The sequence below is a fragment of the Lynx canadensis genome, chromosome B1 (assembly GCF_007474595.2).
Source record: "Lynx canadensis isolate LIC74 chromosome B1, mLynCan4.pri.v2, whole genome shotgun sequence".
Classification (NCBI taxonomy): Eukaryota; Metazoa; Chordata; class Mammalia; order Carnivora; family Felidae; genus Lynx; species Lynx canadensis.
The window spans coordinates 136,444,607-136,457,873 of NC_044306.2; the positions used below are offsets into that span (position 1 = coordinate 136,444,607).

Consider the following 13,267-nt stretch of genomic DNA (forward strand, 5'->3'; position numbering starts at 1 on the left):
AGTATACACCTAAGTGTATTTTAGGATACAAATTTGAAAGGCAGTGTAACAGTAATATCTGTCGTTTATTGAGCATCTGTTATGTTCAGAGCATTGTACTGGGTGTTTAAAAATGTAAAACTCCAGTCCTCACAATTCTACAATGTAGTTGATAATCCCTGTTTACACCTGAAAATACCACTGCTTGATGAGGTTAAGACACAGGCCCAAGTCACATTTAGAGGTAAAGCCAGGATGTGAATTCAGTTTTGTGTGCCTCCAAAGCTGTTTTAAAGCCTGACCTGGACAGTGGTGTCTTAAATATCTGTGGAAAGAGTGGAACCCCTTGTACTGATACCACCAGTCATGTGTATAGATAGGAAACTTCGTTAGTTGCAGAGTCTAAAGGTAGGCCACATAAAAAAAATACATAGTATCAACAAGAACAAATACAAGGTTGACGGTGTAGTCATCTATCCAAACTCTCTTGCTTACAATATTTTCAGTTTAGAAAATAGGCTCTGAAGCTCGTGGACCAGCCAATAATCCCTCAGTAGAAGATACTTCTTATGTAAAACAGCCTTCTGGGATCTAAGAATTCAGAAAGGATTTATGTATGACAAAAACATTTAAAGCAACTCACTATTTAAATAGTAAATTCTCAGGAACTCTTAACAGTAATCTGGATCTTTTTCTCTGAAATGCTCATTCTCCCACATTGCCATTTCCCTGGGTCCTAGTTCTCTTCATATTCTAACCAAAGACAAAAGTTCTTATTCCAGTCTGAAGAGGGATCTCTTGGGCACACGTCTCCAGGTCAGTAACAGGAGTTCAGCAGACTCATCAGAACCACATTTTTCCCTTTATCTTTCCATGTACCATAACCATGCAGTCCTCACTGTTTGTGCAGTTTTTTTAGAAACTCACTCAATTGTAGATCCTTAGACTAACAGAAGATGGTGGCATAAAAGAAACAATGCAGAGTTTAAATTCAGTACTTTTGGGGGCCATTACTGATACATCTCCATGTAGAAATGATACAAAGAAACCCAGACTGGACTGCAGCTGCCATGCTCCCTTCCTTCTAAGATACTAGCCCAGGGCCAGAAAACAAGTGATGCAAAAATGGAGGTCAGAGGCCTCCGGACCTCTCTATTCCCTGTGGGATGAGGCGAAGCTGGTTGGCACAGGAGAATGAAGACTTTCCAGATGCTGCTGCTCCCGGCACGTGCTCCTGTCATTCCTAAGTGCATCCAGGACCTTCTGGAGCACCCCACAGAGTACAGTCCCTGTGATCACCCTGGCTTTTTCCTGTTCTCCTTTGTAGGCCTTACTCGGCCACACTGATACTGTCACCTGTGCCACAGCATCATTAGCCTATCACATAATCGTCAGCGGGTCCCGTGACCGAACCTGCATCATCTGGGATCTGAACAAACTGTCGTTTCTAACCCAGCTCCGAGGCCATCGAGCTCCAGTCTCTGCTCTTTGTATCAATGAATTAACGGTAAGTAGTCGATTGCCCACTTGGTTTATGGTTAGGAGATTAAGTATTTGTGGCTAATGTAAACAAAAAAATGACTCTGTTTTCTAACTTGATAGGCACTCATCTTATAAATGCTGCTACGTTTTCCTTGATTTATGCAAAAAGTGAACAGATATTAAACTTTGTAACTCAGATAATTTTGTTTTAAAATCAATCCACTGCTGCCTACTCTGAAGAGCAAGATTTGGTTCAAAACATTCTAGACTAGGCTTTTTTAAAAGCAAGGAATTTGTAGGATTTGTTAAGAATGTTAAAATTGTGTTGAAATTTTCTTCGTGAAATACAAATTCTTTATTATGTAAAATGAAAAGGGTAACATTTGGGTAACTAAACAAGAGCAGAATTGTTATAGAATTATTTTCAGAGTTATCCCAGACTTACTAAAGGATGTTATCTCTTCTCAAAAATCAGTATTTTATATATAAATAAGTGAGTCAGCATGAAATAAATGCACTAGCCTCGGAGTCACCTGTGGAGACCGTGCCCTCCTGAGGGGGGGGTGAGAAGAGGATAGTCATGCTAAGATGTGTGGGGAAGCAGAGGAAGCTAAGGGTAGGCATACAAAGACTGAGGTCTCTGTGTCTGAGGGACAAGTGACCACATTCATATGTTGGTGATGCCCACATACAGAAATCGGCCTTGCAGACTGACCAGAACTCCCCAGCCTCACCATTCTTTGCTGTGTATGCTCGTTCCCTCCCTTACCTTCAGCACTGCCTTGGGGTCCTCTTGTGTGACACCACATAGCCACATCATATCGTCACCCACACAGATAGCTTTTGAGGAATGCTCCATCTTTAATTTCCACCCGAAGATACTAAGTAGTATGCTTTTAGTCAGATACCTAACAGTCAGAGAAAAAGGAGAAGAAAGAAATTTAGTTCTAGTGAATGGCACGTATAGTGTCTGATAATAGTAAAAGCAATCAGACCTGGCATGAGTGGGGAGTATACACAGGGGTAAAAGTCCATTCAGTTTTTGGTATATTTGAAAGGTGTATGGTGTTTTTATTTTGTTTTAATTTTTTAAATGTTTATTTATTTTTGAGAGAGAGAGAGAGACAGAGCTTGAGCAGAGGCAGGGCAGAGAGAGAGGGAGACACAGAATCCGAAGCAGGCTCCAGGCTCTGAGCTGTCAGCACTGAGCCCGACACAGGGCTGGAACCCACAAGCTGTGAGATCGTGACCTGAACTAAAGTCAGACACTTCACTGACTGAGCCACCCAGGGCCCCTATTTTTTTCTTTTTTTTTTTTTTTTTAGTTTTTATTTAGAGTAAGCATGAGCCAGGGAGAGAGGTAGAGAGAGAGGGAAAGAGAGAATCCCAAGCAGGCTCCATGCTGTCAGCCCAGAGCCTAACTCGGGGCTCTTTCCCACAATCCATGAGATTATGACCAGAGCTGAAATCAAGAATCAGACACTTAACCAGCTGAGCCACCCAGCCTCTCCAAAGGTGTAAGGTGTTTTTAGATAGTACCTTGGATTGGTCCTACAAACCTTTGTACCTCAGAGCTTTACGAAAACATCAGTGCAACAGAATGGCTCTGATCTGGCATTGTTGCTCTGAGTCAAATGCTTAATTTTGAGGACTTTGTTTTGGAGTTGTTCTTAAATACAGAGAATTTTATTTATAGTCCATTGTTAGCCAAGCAAGTATACACCCAATGGATTGCAGTAGTTGCTGCACAGACCACAGATGTGTTTGATTTTTTTCCTTTTACCGTGCTTTCGTAACCTCTTAGTAATGCATAAAAAGATTTCTGTTTCTCTTCTGTTTTTGAAGCCAGTATCAAGTCTCCTTTACTTCAGTCTGCATTTTGGGCGTAAGCGACCTTGCAACTGCCCTTTACCTCCTCTTCTTATGCTCAGCCCTCATAGCCACAGGATTTGCTCTAATGCTCTCTAATTGAGGCACCCTGGAGTACGACAAGAGAGTCTTGCCTGGTGCAGAATGGTGCGGCAGCCTCTGGTCTCTTGCAGAGACTGAGGCCGTTAATTAAAGCACAGCTGCTGACGCTCATTGTCAGAGGTGGTTCAGTGGCTGAATCGGGTAGACACAGCAATGCTTGGCGAAGTATCACTTTTCTTTGGGTTTTGCTTCTGCCGTCTTGGTAGAAGAAGAGCAGAAGGAGGAAAAGAACAGTAGGAAGACCAGCACAGAGGGTGGTTTGGGAAGGCCCCAGGCCTCCTCACCGTGCCACCCTTGGCTCCCCCTTCCCTTTTTTCTTGAGTCGCTGCTGCTGTTCAGCTTCCAGTTTCTCCCTGCTTTGGATGACCATCTTCCTATTTCTGTAGGTCCTCGTGTACCTGCTGGTTGTACTGAAATTCACCAGGTCAGTTCTAAAGTCACTGCCTGGCATTGTGACATCTAAGCTGTCTTAGGGATAAGAGAGGCAGCATGGTGTGGTGCATAAGTTTCAGGGCCAAAAAGGGCTGGATTCAAATCTTTATCCTGTGACGTTAGGCAAGTAAGTCACTTAAGCTCTTTGCACCTGACTTTGATCCCCCTACAGCAAGGCTAGTAAGAGCTGACTCACAGGTTGTTGAAAGGCTGCAGTGAAATGTCCTCTACACTAACTGACACACAGTAGGTGCTTCAGGAAGTATCTTTAATCCCTTTAGCAGTACTGGGTTATATTCTCATCAGATTGGGTACAACCCAGCTGGTACAGTTTAAGGGAAAAGCTTGTTCATTTCTGTCTTTGGAACCTACAAAAACCTGAGTTTTAACAGCTTAGGGACTCTAAGGGTTTATTCAGTTTGCCAAGAAATGACCTGTGTTCTAATTTCCTTTTTTTCCCTCATCCCCTCCCCCATTCATTTATTCATAATAAGATGAATACAAATTATAAAATAGGATGTTACAATGTTACCAACCTTTCATCTTTATTTATTGAAGAGGGAGATACGCTTCTCTCTAGACTGAAAGATTTCTCTTCTACCTGGTTGTTTTGGCAATTGGATTCATTTTGTAAAATTATGCGGAGGTGGATTCCTGCCTCTGGGGGAAAGGTATACATAGATTTTGTAAAGGACAGGAGGCAGCAGGCTAGTGCATCACCTCCTCAGGCTCCAGGCAGCTTTCCTGTGGAGCGAGCCAGGACTCCGCAGTGCGCTGGGGCGTGAGCTGAGAGTGTGGCAGGGCTCCTACCTTTGCCTCCATGTGAGATCGCCTCGACTGCAGCAGCCCCTACACCATGAATTCTTTAAGAGGCTGCTCAGCGAGCACAGAAATTCCCCAGTCACCCGTCGAAGAACTAAAAGGTTTTTTGAGAGCTAGGCCGAAGATTTACTTTGCTTCTGAACCCAGAATGTGATGTGCAAGGAGCAAAGAGAGTGAAGAGGCTGTTTTACGTTCTCAGGGGGACATCGTGTCCTGCGCTGGCACGTATATCCATGTGTGGAGCATCAACGGGAACCCTATCGTGAGTGTGAACACGTTCACAGGCAGGAGCCAGCAGATTGTCTGCTGCTGCGTGTCAGAGATGAACGAGTGGGATACACAGAACGTCATAGTAACGGGACACTCAGATGGCGTGGTCCGGGTAAGTCCTCTGTGAGGAAACACACTAGCTATTTGCTGCCCCGGTTTACCTGAAGCTTGTGAAGCTGTCCATGGTGGAAAGACCCCCTGAACAGGATGTAGTATCGTTGAGCAAACTCTCAGACTCAAGCCTCAGCCTCTGTGTTCTCTGATGCAGGGAACGTCAGTGACTTGGCCCCTTTCCTTCCCATTGAGTCAGTCTGTTAGTGCTGCTAACCCCTGGATGGACGGCTTGACCCAACGTCGCTTGAACAGGGTTTCCCTGTCACCGTGGATCGCTAAATGTAAATTGCAGAAGTATTGGCTTTTGGGCCTCTCAGATGGCTTCTTAGGGAAAACAGGAACTATTTCTTCTCTGCAGAGAATCGCAGAGCTGGAAAGTGCTTTCAGAGGACTCCCATTGTCCAAAACCTGTCTAGAGTTCTGGATGATTTTGCCTGAATCCTAGTTTATCCTTTTCGAAGGTTTCTTTGTATGGGACTTCTGCAGAAAATCTAATCCACGGAGTATTTACTTTTACAGTCTTTTCAAATGCTTGGGTTGTTCTGTCCCAGGAGATTTTCCTTTGTGCCTCTTTTCTTTAATTGTGCTCTTTGTAAAAGCACAGGGCGGCTGATTGCTGCCCTGTAGTCACAGTCACAGGCTTAGAAAAACGAGGCTCCCAGTCCCCGCCACACCACACCCTGCGCCTCAGACGACAGGCATGCCCCGACATACGCTGTCTCCGTGACAGTGTTTCACATGACTCCATTCATGAGGCCTTATGGAAAAGCTCCGTGGCCAGATACACTTGGGGATCCTGCTTAGTGCATGCCTTCTTGGAGACCTAGACCATATATTGGTGTGTGTGCAAGGCTCTCCGAGGTTTTTGTAGGAAATAAAATGTGCTTAGTTGAACCATGTTTTTCCAACTTACTTGACCACAGTCCTTTTCCCTCTGCCACGAAACACCCATTAACATCTCATGGAACCCAGTTCTGGAAGCACCGTGTGTACACAGTCCTCTCCCACATTTTTCAAGATAGAGGGAAATTTAATTATACATAATAATAGAAGATATCCGCTTAACCCCAAGAGCTCATCTTCATCAAATAACATGTAAATTGTTCCCTTAAGCTGCTTAACTTTTTTATTCTCGTACTTGAATTCAGTTTTGGCGAATGGAATTTTTGCAAGTTCCTGAAACACCAGCTCCTGAGCCTGTTGAAGTCCTAGAAATGCAGGAAGACTGTCCAGAAGCACAAATAGGTATTCAGTCCTTTTTAATTATTCGATAGTTTTCGTATTTTTTTAAGTCACTCTGCATAAATTTACATCGAACAACATGAACAGTAGCCTGAGGCTGGTGGGGCATTGCTGCCCGAAGCACGACTGCCCCCTAGCGTGTGAAGTCGGAGGGCAGGCGTGCAAACGTTCCTCCAGTTCACTGGGCAGTACTTGGTGTGCTGGTGTCTGTAGTTGGCTTCCTCATCCCATAATAAATACGGTTGCTAGCTTCCCAGAGTACCAAAGGCTTGGACTTTCAGCTCTGAAAATACAAAACAGATCTGGGGGACATAGTGGCGGACAAGTCAGATGGCCCTCAGTCCCAGACCTGTTTTACCCATTGCCTGTCAGGCTCAGTGTGGATGACAGGGTGGCATCGTGTTGGCAAAGTATTCATGGAGGCAGACCAGAATCCCCACTCTTCAGCCCTGCTGAAGAAGGGCTTTTATTCAGACTGAAGCCTGGCACTCTGTACTCTTATTATCTGTGATTTGTGAAACACTTGAAAATTTTCCAAAGGAAGATAGAAATGATTGCTACACAGAATGATTGGAAACAGTGCCGTGAACCCAGGCTGAGATCCGCTTAGGGTTGCTCCATTCCAGAGAGGTTACCCTCCTTTGATTTAGAACGATTGGTTCAAGAGACGTCCTGGAAAGGAGCAGGATTTTAACTTTGACCTTCAGGTTGTCTCCCCATGATTAATTTTTTGTACGCTGGGAGTTCAGCATGGGTTTGATGAAATGAAGGGGTTACTAAGGGGAAAGTCTTATCAGAAAGGCATAAATCACTTCCCTTTGTAAGCCGAAAATAGTTTCTACTTTCATTGCCAGAAAACACATGATCCAGTGGGCAGGGCATTTATGATTGTATTACCTTAAAGCATGTAAATTTCTACATAGTCCATTGAAGCTCCATTAAAAATGTTTTCTGGGTGTTTGGGGGCATAAAAATTCAGTTCAATCCAGTAAGTATTTGGGGTTACCTGTTGTGTGTAGACACCGGGTTAAGCAGTCCAAGGAAAAGTGGGTCCTTTCCTTTAACAAAGGTTTTAAGTGATAAAATGAGATGAAGAAGTGAGGTAGGAGGAGGAGGTCTACCTCAGGAAGGAGAAGGTCAAGGTGAAGAAGGAGGTCACATTCAGGAAGGAGAGATACTTCTATCTTCTATGTCTTTGTTTTTAGAGATTCATACTGTGGATAGAATTTGATAGCATGGCAGAGGGAAGAGCTGCCCACAGGGAAGGATTGACTTGCAACAACTTGGGAGTGGCATGGCATGAGAGCAGTTATCTGGGCAAAAGGGAAGGCAAGCCAGTGTTGCACTGGAAATCAAAGTCATTTCGAAGACTGCTTGTCAAAGAAGACCTTAAAGCTCATAGTTATAAGCCTTTGCAATGAAAAACAAATCACCCAACTTAGCCAACTAGACTACCAGTGTCAGTACAAGGGAGGCAAACTGTCTTGCCAAAAAAAATATGTATAGTGGGCTGGTGCTGCACATTTGTTCTTGCGCTCCTTTTTTTATAACTCTATATTTTTATTTCTTACAAATTTTCCCTCCAGCAGACTCTATCGCAAGAGAGTAGGGAGTTGGGTTGAGGAAATGCATAACACTGGAAAGAAGGAAAAAACCCACAAAATCTTGGATTAAAGCTTTCGTCAATAATTGATTCATCTAGATTTTCATTTATACTGACTGCTGTATGGAAGGAACTGTGCTTGGGGCCCCTTCCCAAAAGCTGGCCACTGTCTTATAGAAAGATTATCCAAAAATAATAGTCTGGGGTGAGAATTCAAAGACAAGAGGCATACAGCTGTTCAAGGAATCCAAAGGTAACATTGGGAAGCACTGAGATTGGGAAGAGGTGTCTCACAGGGCCAGGGCACATGCGGATTAGCCATGAGGAGGAGTAGGGCTGCTTGGAGAGTGGAGTTCTTGCTGCCCAGCCGAACCTTGCTGAGGAGTGTGTGGCAGGCATTGAGAAATTCACAGAGTCAGGTTTTGGCCAGATTGGTAAAGAATGATTGTCAAGCTAAGAATTTTAGCCAAAGCATTCTTTTGGACTCAGAAATTCTACCTTTTTTTTTCTTTTGCTATATTGAATCTAGCTGAAAATTCTGGGAATTATTTCCTTTTATTCTTTTCCTTTATTTATTTATTTATTTTTTTTTTTTTTTTTTTGAGAGCGAGAGATAGCAGGGGAGGGGCGAGAGAGGGAGAGAGAAAGAATCCCAAGCAGGCTCCCCTGGCATGGGGCTTAATCTCATGACTGTGAGATCACGACCTGAGCCGAGATCAGGAGACACACGCTGAACCCACTGAGCCACCCAGGTGCCCCTTCTTTTCTTGTTAAACTTACCTGAAAATATCTTGTGTATTATGTCTTAACTGGTAGAGGAAAAATACCAGTGGGACAAAGCTGGATCTGACCACAACGTGTGTGTGTGCGTGTGTGTGTATGTTTTCTAATTCTCCCAATGCATTACCCAGGGCAGGAAGCCCAGGACGAGGACAGCAGTGATTCAGAAGCAGATGAGCAGAGCGCCAGCCAGGATTCCAAGGACACGCCTAGCCAGCCCAGCAGCACCAGCCACCGGCCCCGGGCAGCCTCCTGCAGAGCAACGGCCGTCTGGTGCACTGACAGTGGCTCCGATGACTCCAGGCGCTGGTCTGACCAGCTCAGTCTGGATGAGAAGGATGGCTTCATATTTGTGAACTATTCAGAGGGCCAGGCCAGAGCCCATCTGCAGGGGCCCCTTAACCACCCTCACCCCAATCCCATTGAAGTGCGGAATTACAGCAGATTGAAGCCTGGTAAATTGAAGTCTGGTGTCTGTTTCTTGCTCTTTGTGGGGGGTGTGCAGGTTGGTGGAGTGAGGCAGTGGACTCTGGCTGTCCCTGCGCCTGTCCCTGTGACTTCAGCCACCCAGAGACAGCCGTTTAAGTTTCTTATGTGAAATGGACTTTGAGATTCTATTTACTATATGTTGGGCATTTCTTAAAGAACACCTGACGCCAAAAATTTCATTCATTCACAAACCATAAAAGCTTTTGAAAATGGTCAAGTTACTCATTACAGATAAATAAAACCGTATTTACGGGTTTTGCCTGTTACAAGCTTTGCCTGTTAGAGCTCAGGTCCTCAGTTGGAGAAATTCGATCTTCTTGCATTGAAGATCTGCTCATCTCTGCATTTATCTTTTCGAATGAGGTCTTCTCTGACCTGGCCCATTATCGGTGTTAAGCTAGAGTGCTTCACCTTCAAGTTGACGCAGCAGCTACTGGGAAGTGGGACCGTATGTTGTAGCACCCTGACTTCAGTGGGTCATGTCTTGCACTTGTGCACTCCAGGGTACCGGTGGGAACGTCAGCTGGTGTTCAGGAGTAAGCTAACTATGCACACGGCCTTTGATCGGAAGGACAACGCACACCCGGCAGAGATCACTGCCCTGGGCGTCTCCAAGTAAGTGCCATTCCCTTCCAGCCGCTCCTCCCCACTGAGTCATTTGCTTAGCCCAGGCCCAGACATCCCAGACCAGTCTGTGGGGAAAAGAGATTTCGTTTGCAGTATCAGATGTTGCTTAAACAGATGAACCAGAAGAAGAAACCTGCCAGCGTGTGGATTTTAAAATCTGTTCTTGGAGGTTACAGCAAGTTTGATCCAGAGAGTTGAGAAGAAAGTGCACATTTGGGGCTCAGTTCTGTTTTTGTCTCTTCATACACGCAGCCCCCACCCCAGCACACACATCCACGAAAAACTGGAGAACCTCAAGAGTGACGGAAAGAGCTTTTCAGCCGCGTGGCTGTGCTGAGGCCTTCCCTGAGGTGACTCCGTGTCGTGTCGTGTCTCCTGTAGGGATCACAGCAGGATCCTCGTTGGCGATAGTCGAGGCCGAGTGTTCAGCTGGTCTGTGAGTGACCAGCCAGGCCGTTCCGCTGCTGACCACTGGGTGAAGGATGAAGGAGGTGACAGCTGTTCGGGCTGCTCCGTGCGGTTCTCTCTCACAGAAAGACGGCACCATTGCAGGAACTGCGGCCAGCTCTTCTGCCAGAAGTAAGATGAGATGTTAATTATGCCCTGCATGGAGCTTCTCTGATTTGCTCCAGGGTCCCTACCCCACAGTGTTGTGTCAGCCTAAACCAGCCTTCACTTTCTCATTTTTTTTTTTTTTTTATCACATTTGTGAAGTATTTCTGTCATATTGAAAAATAGGGAGGGGCACCTGGGTGGCTCAGCCGATTCAGCATCCAACTCTTGATTTCAGCTCAGGTTATGATCTCACGGTTTGTGAGTTGGAGCCCCACGTCAGGCTCTGCAGTATCAGTGCAGAGCCTGCTTGGGATTCATTCATTCATTCATTCATTCATTCATTCTCTCTCTCTCTCAAAATAAATAAACATTTAAAAAATATGGAAATAATCATTACAAATACGTGGTCTCCCATGACTCAGAATAGAAGGTGCTACTCTTCCATCAGATTTGCATATAAAACATTATGGATGTTCACTCTTACCAATCACACTTCTACGTGTCTTATACTTTGAGCGCATGTTGTCTCCATAAAAACCACCATGTGTTTTCCGTTTTACATAAATACAGCATACTCTCTGTACCTTCCCTAAACTTCCCTTTTCTTACTCAACATTGTTTTTGAAGTCACTCATGTAAATAACTAATATTTTCATTTTAACTGTTGTCCTAGATTTTTTTGTATGGACATACAGAGTTTATCTACTTCCCTTTTGATGGGCCCTTACGGGAACTTTTCCTTTTACCCATACTCTGAACAGCGCTGCAGCTCACATCTGTGTAAATGCCGTCTTTATGTGCAGTGGAGTTTCCATAGAGGAGGTACCCCAGGACAGAATGACAGATCGTACACGCGCTCTTGAGCTGCGCTAGGTCTTGCCACGTGTCACGCACTCTCCAGGACCGCAGTGCTGGTTGACGCCACCTCAGGCAGGATATGCGGGCTCTCCCAGGTCTCACCCATGCCTGCAGTTGCCATACATTTTCCCTTTTGCCAGGCCAGTAGCCAGCAGAGCTTGGTGGTTTCCACTTGCAGTGCTACTGAAGTGGACCCTTTTTTCATATGCTTACAGGGCGTTGGCACTTCCTCTCGGCTGATGTGGCCCATCGTCCTTTTAGGTTTGCTTGGGTTTTTTTCCCCCCCTCTACTTGAGTTCTTTAGATGTTCTGGGCTCTTTGTCTTTCATTACATCTTGCAGATACCTTCCGCCAGTCTGTGATGTACGTTTTCACTTTATATACGTTTTTTCTTTCACATAAGGGTTTTGTTTTGTTTTTTTTAATGCTTATTTATTTTTTGAGAGACAGAACACTAGCAGGAGAGGGGCAGAGAGAGAAGAAAACCCAGAATCCAAAGCAGGCTCCAGGCTCTGGGCTGTTAGCACAGAGCCCAATGCGGGGCCCGACCTCACGAACCGCGAAATCGTGACCTAAACTGAAGTCAGAAGCTTAACTGACTGGGCCACCCAGGGGGTGTCTCATAAGTTTTAATTTTGTTGTAATCACATTTATTACTTTTTGTGATTTTTCCTTTTTTTGTGGCTTAAGAAAGCTTTTCCTGTCTTGAAACCATAAAGACAGCCTTGGTTATTTTCTTCTAAAAGTTTTGGGGTTTTGTTTTTCATGCTTAGGGTTTTAGATCCAAATACATTTGGAATATACTTGGAGGTATGGCGTGTAGTGGGGATCTTTCTCATCTCCAGTTGTCCCCCCATAGTTGATTTGGATGCCATTTCTGGGGTCCCATCTATGGGGTCCCATCTATGCATGTACAGTCCCATCTATGCATGCACTGGGGTCCCATCTATGCATGTACAGTTCTCACTTTACATGACAGAAAAGGAAAAGGATCCTGTAGGCAGAAGTCTCTAAGGCTTACATTGTTTTACCGTAGAGATACTTTCACAGAAACCACGGACTGGATAATTGTTTTTGAGCCAGTTATTGAAAAGGCGGTGGTCTTTGGGTTTACACTGACCAAATGCTCACTGGGTTACTGTCCATTCTGTCATCTCAGGCAAGTTACTAACCCTCTCTGAGCATATTTTTCATCTGTAAAAATGTGGATAATTCTACCTCTCCTCGTAGAGGTGTTGAGAGAATTCAGTGAAATCATGTGCATGAGTTTTGCAAAACACCAAGTGTGGAGTCTGGCAATACAGGTGTTCAGTAAAAGATGTTATTATAGTTTTTTTTGTTTTGGTTTGGTTTTTTTGTTTTTATTTTCCAAATTAATACCTTAAACCTTTTTCTTGGGAAGTCTGATTCAAGATCGAGTAGCCACAATGTCGGTGCCAGCCATTATTCCTTATGGGACTTTCTATGAGATTGGCAGAGGATTCTGTCTTGTGGTTCTGTGCTTTGAGAAGCACACTTTATAAAATCTCATAATCTAGGAATTTGTGGTAGTCAACACCCCATTTGTTGACACTGGCGCACATTGTTCTTTGAAGTGTTTAATTTTCAAAATATTATTTAAAGGTAGGTAGTTCTTTAAATTTTCCATTGCTATCAGATGTTAGATGGAGGTTTTATTTGAACAACCAGCTAACAGTGATTGATTATGATAGAGCAGGCATGGAAGGAAGAGCTGTCTGGGCGGGGCCTAGCGCTTCTGAGTGTCTCCTCAAAGTCCAGGAACAGCCCTTTAAACTCCTAATGCTGGTGGCACTTCAGTTATTCCCTGGACACCTTTACTGGTAGATTAATGGATGAAATACAATTCTCTATTTCAGTCTTGTGAAAAGGTAAGCTTAGAGTGATTAAATGCCACATCCAAGGTCATACCCTGCTTTATTCCAGGAATAGGAATACTTTTTAAAGAATTTGAACACCTCGTAAGTAGAGTCTTCTTCAAGGAATCCTGTCAGGATAAACAGAAAATGAGAACAATTGGACTAG

At 44.4% G+C, this 13,267-nt stretch overlaps 1 protein-coding gene across 7 annotated transcripts in view; it reads left to right on the forward strand.

The window, feature by feature from the left end:
- WDFY3 (WD repeat and FYVE domain containing 3) overlaps positions 1-13,267 on the forward strand; it is a 244,267-nt gene that overhangs the window by 227,092 nt on the left and 3,908 nt on the right. For all 7 annotated transcript variants that reach the window (XM_030313515.2, XM_030313516.2, XM_030313518.2 and 4 more), the window contains 6 exons: positions 1,307-1,486; positions 4,886-5,068; positions 6,219-6,315; positions 8,827-9,150; positions 9,688-9,799; positions 10,193-10,390. In XM_030313515.2, coding sequence (XP_030169375.1) covers positions 1,307-1,486; positions 4,886-5,068; positions 6,219-6,315; positions 8,827-9,150; positions 9,688-9,799; positions 10,193-10,390 — 1,094 coding nt within the window. The remainder of the gene's footprint in view (positions 1-1,306; positions 1,487-4,885; positions 5,069-6,218; positions 6,316-8,826; positions 9,151-9,687; positions 9,800-10,192; positions 10,391-13,267) is intronic.